General features: G+C 54.6%; 1 protein-coding gene across 1 annotated transcript in view; it reads right to left on the bottom strand.

Annotated features, from left to right (window-relative positions):
• Nucleotides 1-9,499, bottom strand: part of LOC112119635 (rho GTPase-activating protein 39) — a 127,388-nt gene that overhangs the window by 23,464 nt on the left and 94,425 nt on the right. The window contains exons 4-5 of the mRNA XM_029913406.1: nt 7,022-7,221; nt 3,545-3,636 (exon numbers count right to left, since the gene is read on the bottom strand). Coding sequence (XP_029769266.1) covers nt 3,545-3,636; nt 7,022-7,221 — 292 coding nt within the window. The remainder of the gene's footprint in view (nt 1-3,544; nt 3,637-7,021; nt 7,222-9,499) is intronic.

Genomic DNA, 9,499 nt, shown 5'->3' with positions numbered 1-9,499 from the left:
AAAAAAAAAAACTGGGGGCACTGCTTTTTGGCGCCCCCAAATCTTGGCGCCCTAGGCAACCGCCTAGTTTGCCTTAATGGTAGCACCGGCCCTGTCTGCAGGATCAAAGGCCGATCCCCCTGCAGGTCCCTGCCCCCACAGCATGTTCTCCCTCTCGTCTTCTGCCTCTCCCGGTCACACACGCTCTCTTTGCCCTGCACGCGCTCTCAGCCTGGGAAATGCTTCCCAGGCCTTGCCATGGCTGGATTCCCTGCAGAGGGCTCTAACTAAAACACCAACAGTTCTCCAATCTTTCAGCCCTGCCAACCCATCTCAAGGGAGCTAATGGGACCCTGAGGACTCATGTAGAACCAGCCCACCTGCACAGGCCAACGGGCTCTCCCGTATTCCTCAGAGAGCCCCTGCAGGGCAGAGGAACAGAAAAGCTACAGCCGGCTGCTCTCTGGTATGGCAGGAGATTACCAAAGGTAATAAAGCAGAAATCAGCGCTCCTATCCTGGAGGGTTCAATTACCTCCTACTGAACAGAACGAGATGGAGCCACATGTGCTCGAGGGTTGTAGAGGTTGGACACCCTGGCTAGCAGGGGACATAGGCTTATACTAGGATGGCTGCTGATGACCCCCGGTGTGTTAAATGGAGCGGTTTGGTCTGGCTTATGCATCACTAAGAGCGCCACAGAAATCCAAGTCCTCTCTAGTCCATCCCTGAAGGGGTGAGCGTGGGACATTCCCTACGGGGCTTGGACTCGTCTGCTTTGAAGTGTCTCAAGTGAGGGGGCTCCTACCATTTCTCCCCATGCACGGACACTGCTCACTTACTCCTGGCTGGGAGGTTCCTGGGCAAGAAGCTGAGCCAGACGGATGCAGCAGCTTCCCAAGGTCACAAAAGGAGCGTGTGGCCAAACCAGGACTTGAACCCAGTTCCCCTGATGTCCAGCAGGGCTAGCTGGCCTCCCTTTGCCAGTACACTGTATCCAGCTTTTCCATAGTGTGTGAACTCAGTTCGGACCTAGGGTTGCCAACCTTCCCAGTTTGGCCGGGAGTCTCCCAGAATCGGTCTCGGTCTCCCAGAGGCTACTGAAGCCCACCCAGGAGATTTTAGGCTGCTAAAAGTCCGGTGGCGCAGCGGGGCTAAGGCAGGCTCCCTACTTGCCCTGGCTCTGTGCCGCTCCCGGAAGCAGCGACATGTCCGGCAGCGGCTCCTAGGAGGAGGCGTGGCCGGGGGGGGTGTCTCTGCACACTTCCCCCACCCTGATCACCGACTCCGCAGCTCCCATTGACCTGGAATGGGGAACCGCAGCCAATGGGAGCTGCGAGGGTGGTGCTTGCAGGCAGGGACAGCGTGCAGAGCTGTCTGGCCGCTCATGAGCCTAGGAGCTGCTGCCAGACATGCTGCTGTTTACGGGAGCCAATCAAGGTAAGTGCCGCCCAGGCGGAGCCTGCACCCCGCACCCCCTCCTGCACCCCAACCCCCCTGCCCCAGCCCTGAGCCCCCTCCCACACCCAACCCCCCTGCCCCAAGCTCAGCCTGGAGTCCCCTCCCACACTCTGAACCCCTTGGTTCCACCCCCCAGCCCAGAGCCTGCACCCCATCCCGCACCTCAACCCCTCCCCCCCGTTCCAGCCCAGTGAAAGTGAGTGAGGGTGGGGGAGAGTGAGCAACGGAAGGAGGGGGGCTGGAGTGAGTGGGGGGCAGGGCCTCAGAGAAGGGGCGAGGCAGGGGTGTGGCCTTCGGGAAGGGGCGGGGCAAGGGTGTTTGGGTTTGTGTGATTAGACAGTTGACAACCCTATACCTGCAGCACACAGCTTGATAACCCTTATCTTGGCCATCCTCGTTAGTGGGAAGTGAAGCTGCTACTCGTGTTCATACCAACAGCTAGCTCTTTGAAACACTGAGGGCTGGATTCTGCCCCCGTTACTCATTCTGAGTAGCACTTTATTCCATGAGCAGCCCTGTGCGGTACTACTCCGTGTGAGTCAGCGAGACAGAATCTGTCCCTAAGCTATCTGTCTTCATATCCTGCAGCAGTGAGTTCCACAGGCTGCCCACGTGCTTCCTTTATCCCTTCTAAACGTGTGGCCATCTCACTGAGCGCTCCCTTGCTCTAGTGCCACAAGATGGGGTATGTAAGAGACTCTGATCCATCTTCTCTCTGCTCTGTGATTTCATAGCCCTCCTCTCACTCTCCGCTTTTCAAACTAACATGCCCCAGATCTCATCTGTGATGCACAATGTCACTGAGTGAATGAGCCGACTGTGTGTCTCTCAATGTTTTTTTGAATGAGATCCTCTCATGGGATCCCCCACCTCTATTACCAGCCACCCTTGCCTGGATCTTTGCTATCTCTGCCATGTCCTGTTGGAGATGGGTCGATGAGGTTGTTACCACAGGTTTAGAGAGTGGCCATTGTCCTGCTTCTTTATTGTTCTTCATCCTATTGTTAATACAACTGAACCTCTTCTTGGCCTTACTGACTATGAACACTGATCAGACACCTTCCCTGAGATGCTTTGCTACTTATTGGGTATGCAGGAAATTAATTCTCCTCCTACACAGGCTGGGTCAGCGTCCACCCAGCTCTTGCTGGTTCCGCTGGCCCCCTGCCTGCCGTATCAGAGGTTAGGACTGATCCCACGTTACTAGTTGCCCCTTGCAGATGCTCCCACCGTGAGCTCCGTGCTGCTCTGTGTCCTGGAGAGGGATTAGGCAGAGAGCCGATGCTCAGCAGACTGGGCTGGTGGATTATGCAGCTGGAATCAATGGGAAGGCTTTAAATACTGACACACTCGGCCGCTCAGCTGTGATTAACAAGCCAGCAGCTGTCGGGTAGCCTGACCTTGGCCGTGCGGCCGCCTCAGTGCAACATGGACACTTGTTCTACAATGTTAATCCTGACCCGCGAGAGGAGAGCTGGTGCATGCTCTGGCATCTGCGTGGCCCCAGGGGCAGCCAGGCTCCAAGAAGGGAGGGATGGGCGTGCTGTATTCAGTGGTGTACCCCACCCACGGTCAGGGCCCCTGTGGCCCAGCTCCAGCCCCAGCCAATGGGGCTCCCGTTGCGTCCCACAGCCAGCCAGATCACACTGTTGGGGAGGGCTCTCCTCTCCTGTGTTTATGCCTTGGAGGTGGTGGTCACCTGGCTGGGCCACATGTGCTGGGCTCCCCCCCGTAGGTTTCCTGCACGCTCAGCTCTTCCCCTGCTGCTCGGACCAGGTCGCCCTCCTCCTCCAATCCCCTCTGCCACACCAGACTCTGGCTCCCAGTCGTCAGCCTCCAGGCTCTGCACCCTGGTGGGCCCTTGCTTAGCCCCGTCCTTTCTCTCCCCATCTCCCTCCCCCGCTTATGCCCAGTGCCTGAAGTGGGCTCCCACCCCCCATTCCCAAGGCCTGCTCTAGGTCTCTACTCTGACTCTCTCCCTTGCCCGGGGCCCACCCCAGGCTTGGCTGGCTTCACCCCCACAACGCTCAGAGCCAGGACTCACTTCCCACTCCCCCTTGCACCAGGATTCCCTGTGTGAAGGGAGGGGGGTCAGGAACCCTTACCAGGAACATGAGGGTCTTCCAAGCCGGTGGGGATTTTCCACTGATCGACCTGCAGCTTGAGGGCGTTGACCTCATCGATATCTCCAGGCACTCTGTGCAGAAAAGAAACCCTCACAGATTTCAGACTTGGTCCACGGGGGGTTACAACTGGATGCTGAAGGCCATTTACCCAGTTACTTTGGCTGATGCCAGAGTCCCTGTTATAGGCAGAGTCTGGAGAAACACTTAGATACCTCAATGATGAGCACTTTAAACATACTGTCTGCCTGAGTCTGTAGAGAGATTGAAACAATAGCTGAGAGAGGGGAATACTACCTTCATCAGATTAATGGTATGTTAACTCTGAAACTTAGTGATGACAACAGTCCACTTTCAAACACAGAGACCAGAGGCTGCCCACGTGGAAAAGTGTGCACAAAGGCGAGCATCTCATGTGCATTATTATGGTAACTGGGCATATAAATTTTGTGATTGCACAGACATGGCTATTTAGATGCCTCACTACTATCTACATGTGCAATTGTGCGTGGATATTATGGTTGCAGGAGCTGTGAAAGCACCTTGTATAGCTCACTACTGTCTGCACAGATTTGCTGTAGGACTCCTGCTCCTCCAGCTTGGGAACACATGCCACTAACTGGCAGCATTAATTATTTCCTTGCTGGTCACTTGAGCACAGCCATCCAGCTCTTTGGGGGCTATCGGAGGATCTTGTGCATGTGGGTGGGGTTTGGGATTGTGGGAGGAGCTTGAGTAGATGGTCACTGCTATGTACCTATGATGCACTGGACCTCAAAGTAGCACCATTTCAATATGGTTGTGATATTTCATACAAAGCATGCCATGTAAGATACCATATGAAAGATCATGATCTGCTGAAACTCATTGTTCTGTCAAAATAAGTATATCGTTTGTGTGTATGAAGTGATGAGAGTTTGCTGCATGGTTGTTATTGAAACAGGCTGTGAGTTTGGGAGATGCCCAGACCTAACTCTCCAGTGGCAACAAAAGAGGTGACCCACACCCAAACGAGCATTAAGCGACCATCCTGGACCAGCAGGGGAATTGTAAACAAGAGATTTACAATTCTGTAGGCGACAGTTGCACAAGCACCATGACATGCCTGGGCCAGTATCTCCCCTGGGCCATGAATTGAGAGTGTAAAATAGGGACAATGGCATCACGAGACCACCTCTCTGCTCCCTCACCTACGCTGAAGGCAACAAGAATAGTGGGGAGACCAAGACTTTGAACTGAGGAGATCGGTTCCAGGCTGAGAAGGAAATTCAGCCTGTGTACTGAGAACTGTAACCTGCCTGCGACATCCAGCGGGGTGAGAAAAGCTGTTTGATCCAAATCTTGCTTAATCTAGTAGAGTTTAGGATTTAGACTGATTTTACTTTTATTTCTTAGGTAACTATCTCTGGCCTTTATGCCTACCACTTGTAATCACTTATAAAGCTATCTTTCTGGAGGTAGTAAACTTATTTTAATGTTTTATCTTTACCAGTGAGTTTCTCTAAAGTGCTTGGGGAATCTGCTCAGATTACAAAGGCTGGTGCATGTCCACTTGACGAAGTGTCGAACTAATTAATGAGCTTGCATTGTTCAAGAGAAGATCTTGAGCAGGGTAAGATGATACATTTCTGGGGTGCAAGGCTGGAGGCTGGGGGGATTCACTGGTGTTTCCCTGTGGATGGTTCATGAGTGGCTTGGAGAGCATTCATGCAATGCTGGGTGTGTCTCTGCATGCTGGTGGCTGAGGGATAACAGCGCCTGGAGGGGTTTGCTGCTTGTCACTAGCAAAGCATTGGGAGAGACAGCCCAGGCTGCAGAGTTAAGGGGGCACAGCGGTTCCACAGTTCCAGGTTGTACCATGGGGATCCCGTCACAGTATCCCCTGCACAATTTGACTCCTCTCTCTGAGCACCGGGGTAGCGGAGCTGAGCCTGTGTGGGAGGCTGTGTAAGAAGCCCTCTATCAGCTTGGGACAGGGTAGCCAGCTGAGACCTTGCTTAACAGAGGCGGTTGCCAGGTGTGGCGTCGGGGAGACAGACATGATACATTGTAATGGACAGGTACATTCCCCTGCAGCAGCGGACATCACGCTGAGCCCGTGGGAAGGGGAAGGGCCTCATGTGGCTCAGCAGCGACCCCTCTGGCCAGGTGAGGAGTGATATTACTGAGCACTGTGAATAGGAAGATCCCTTCAGCCTACAAACAAGAGAACCCCTGGGGGGATGCTCTTGGCCTCAAATGGGATGTGAATGATGTCTCAGAGTCCAGCGGCCAGGACAGAGCCGTGACTAACACAAGGCAGGGCTGATAGTCCTGTTGAAATTCACTCCCCTCCCCCTCCCAAAGGCTGCAGCAGAGGATCCGGCGCACAGCAGCACGTAGGAGACACTGACAATGTTATTGCCTCACTGCCTGGTTTCTCAGCACCTTTGGTCACTGCCGCCCAGCGGTGGCTCAGGCTCAGGTCACGCCAAGGGAAATCCACACTTTGGGGGTGTCCCAGTCCAGGCCCCTCTCTGTCCACAGGGATACACTGGGGCTTACAGCTAGCCCAGACCACCAGGGACCACACAGTTCTCCCTTCAGCATTACCTGAAGATGCCCTCGGAACCCCCACAGAGGGGAGGAGCTGGGGTGGCCTGTGAAAGCAGAGGGGATCTTCTGTACCTCCTATGCCCAGGTGCCCTTTCCACTGCATGGCCCCACAGGAGAGGCCCTCTGGAAACGTACTGTCCATGATCACGCTTTGTTACTGACAAGAGAGGGCCCCACTGCTAAGGCCTGTCATTAGGCAGACAGTGGGAGAGCAGGAGCAGTGGCCTTGCACACAGGATGTGTTACAGATATCACAGCTAAATCTTGTTCAAAACAATGACAACTGGTGAACGACCGAGTTCCTGGATGGAAGCGCTAGAGCCTAGATACTGTGGTGATGGGCAATATAAAAAAGGAAACAAGGGAGAGAGAGAAAGTACCCGGGGCTCAGCCCATGCCATTGATTGCAAAGGTTTCTTCTCTGAGGCTGTGGCCTGGGCCAGGCTGGGAGGGGAGATGAGCAGCTAGCAACAGTCCTGCCTCGGTCATTGCTTCTCTAGTCTGCTCAGGGACAGCCAGACCCAATGCTGTCATCTGGCTTTGGAAGTGTTACGTCGCCCCTCAGAGAATGCTCTAACTGCCTGCTCCTCAAAATCACACTGCGAGCCAGAAGTGGCCACAGCACAAGCCACAGTGCTCCACAGTGCAATCTGTGGCCATCCTCATCTTTAGCAGAGGTGCTGCTAAGAAAAACTACATGTCCCAGCATGCAACACTCCCTTCTAAGACCCCCCCCCCCCGGCCCCTCCTGGACTATTAAAGAAGCAGCCAGTTGCAAATTCTCCATTGGAAGCGAATGCCTGGTGTGCAACTCCCTGAGAGCTGAAGTGTGCAAGAAGGGTCCAAGTCACAAGGCAGCATTACCTGAAGATGCCCTCGGTCTGGTCTCCATTCAGCGCCAGCACTTCCTCAGACAGTCTGGTTTGCACCCAGGGGAGCTGCCGATCCGGGTACCTCTCCTTCTGCATGTTCATGATCTCCTGCAGGGAGCTCCCGAACATGGAGGGGCTGAACACTGCGTTCTTTGCATGCCGGATCTCCTCAATATTCGGCTTCTTCAGGCCCTGCAAGAGATGGAACCAAGACAAACATAAAGGCCCAGAGATACATGCACAGCCGTTACTCACACAGGACTCGCCTCGGACAGTAAGCACCAAGAGGTCACTATCCACTGTCAACGACCATTTGTCTTCTTCCCTCCGCACGTACACCAATCACAAAGGAACACAGCGCAGCTCACAAACGCTCCTAAACTACACCCAAGCAGACCCTTGATCAACTGCTAAGAGATCACGTTGCAAAGCCCAGGGCCCAGGCATACGGAAGGTTTTTAAAAGGCGAAGAACTTTAGCAAGTCACAACCAATTCACACTCTGTCCCAACGCCCGGCCTGGCCCGAGAGAGCTGCCAAATTCCACGGTCCTGCCATTTCCCACCCGTGCGTTCAAACCAGTCACATCTTGGGAGCAAGCGTGTTTTCTCCAACCCTCCTTAGTCTTAAAAACCGCAGAACCATTTTGGCTCAAATTTGACATACATAAGTAAATAAATAATAAATAAATAAAAATTGCTGCCGGATAGCGTCCAAGGCCTCTTGTCGTCAGACAGGGAAAAGTCTTCAGTCCGATGCGCACGGCCCCTGGGAATGGAAAGCCTTGTGCCACACTAACTAGAGGTGTGGCTCTGTGTTCTCCTAAAAACAGGTACAGTAACATCAGCAATAAAAGCCCATGGCGCTGCTATAGCACTCTCTCCATACATCCCACAGCGCTTTACAGAGGAGGGGAAGGATCATTAATCCCAGAGCTGGGGAAACCGAGGCACAGAGCGGTTAAGGCCCACACTTTCAGACTTAGACTCTAATTTGGGGTACCTGACTTTAGACACCTAGTCAGGGCCGTCCTTACCCATATGCAAAGTACACAGCTGTGGACGGCACCAGGAAATTTGGGGCACCACATTTCCTGGAGCCCTGCGCAGCTGCGTGCTCCTCCAGCCCCTGCTCCGCCCCAGCCCCACCCACACTCTCCTGAGGACTGCAGCAGGGCTGGGCCTGCACTCGCTGGCGGCGGGAAGTGCAGTGACCAGCCCCAGCTGCGCCGCCGGTGAGTGCTGGGGGGTGGTTCCCCCTGCCCCCCAAGCCAACCCCACCCCCCTGCGGAGGCCTGAGGCCAGCCCCCCCGCTCCCTCCCGCAGAGGCCTGGGCCCCCCCTCCCGTGGGGGGGCTGCGTAGGGCCCCAGAATTGCTAGGGACGGCCCTGCACCTAGTGCCTGATTTTCAAACGTTTTGAGCACCCAGAACTTCCACTGAAGTTCAATGCAAACCTCTGACTACTAGGCCGCTTCTAATCAGCTACCTAGGCACAGAGGGAGAGGCCTCACTTTAATCACCCAAGTGTCATCACTTTGGCCTATAAACACTAAGCCGACTCAGAGATTTATGGAGTCTCCAACTCCCCGAGCTCCGCCCTGCTCTGGGTTTAGACCAGGGATCTCAAACTCAAATCACCGCGAGGGCCACATGAGGACTAGGACATTGGCCTGAGGGCCGCATCACTGAAACCTTTTCATACAACGATACAAAAGTATAGTCAAAACTAGGACTTTTTTTTGATTTTTAGATGATTGAAGATCTGCTGGCTAAGCCAGGGTGGTCTCTTGCCAGACTTCCTGTCTTTCCTATGCAGTGGGATAGTTTCCTCTTGTGCCCTTAATAATGTCTCTTTGAAAAACGATTTCGGTGCTTTCGGTGAAGGGGGAGTGGTCAGAGCACAGGACTGGGAGTGAGGGGCCTCCTCCTGGTTCTGACGATGACTCTCTGTCTGACCAGTTGCACGGAGGGTCTCTGAGTGCTTCACAAACATTAAACAATTAAGCCTCACACACAGCTTGAGAGAGAGAGGATCTATTATTCCCACGTCTCGGAGACCCCCAGGCACAGAGCTGCGCAGTGACATGCCCGGGGCAGCAGCAGAGTCGGGAATAGAGGCCGGCTCTCCAGACTTCCAGGTGCAGGTTTTAGCCACCGGCCCATCCTTCTGGCCAAGCCTCCCTGGGCGAAGGTCTGGTTTGGGGATCTAGGTTCCCTTTGTCTCCCGTTTCACCATGGTGGCCTCTGTGGCCCTATGACCAGTTAGGAGGGGACCAAGCGGGGGGATCCAGTTGCAGTTTTTCTGTCAGTGCAGCGGCATTGCCATCCCTGGAACGAAACCGCAGGCCGGGCCCCCGGGGGCATTTCCTGTTCTCCAACAGTTCACTGCGCCTGTCGTCTGGCTGCCACTCGCTGTACAGCTGTGCCCTGGGAGCCCCGGGAGCCTGCGCCTGTCGCCCGGCTGCCGCTCG

This window comes from Terrapene carolina, unplaced genomic scaffold (assembly GCF_002925995.2).
Source record: "Terrapene carolina triunguis isolate 2854851 unplaced genomic scaffold, T_m_triunguis-2.0 Scaffold58, whole genome shotgun sequence".
Taxonomy (NCBI): Eukaryota; Metazoa; Chordata; order Testudines; family Emydidae; genus Terrapene; species Terrapene triunguis.
This window is presented reverse-complemented; position numbering and strand designations above follow the sequence as displayed.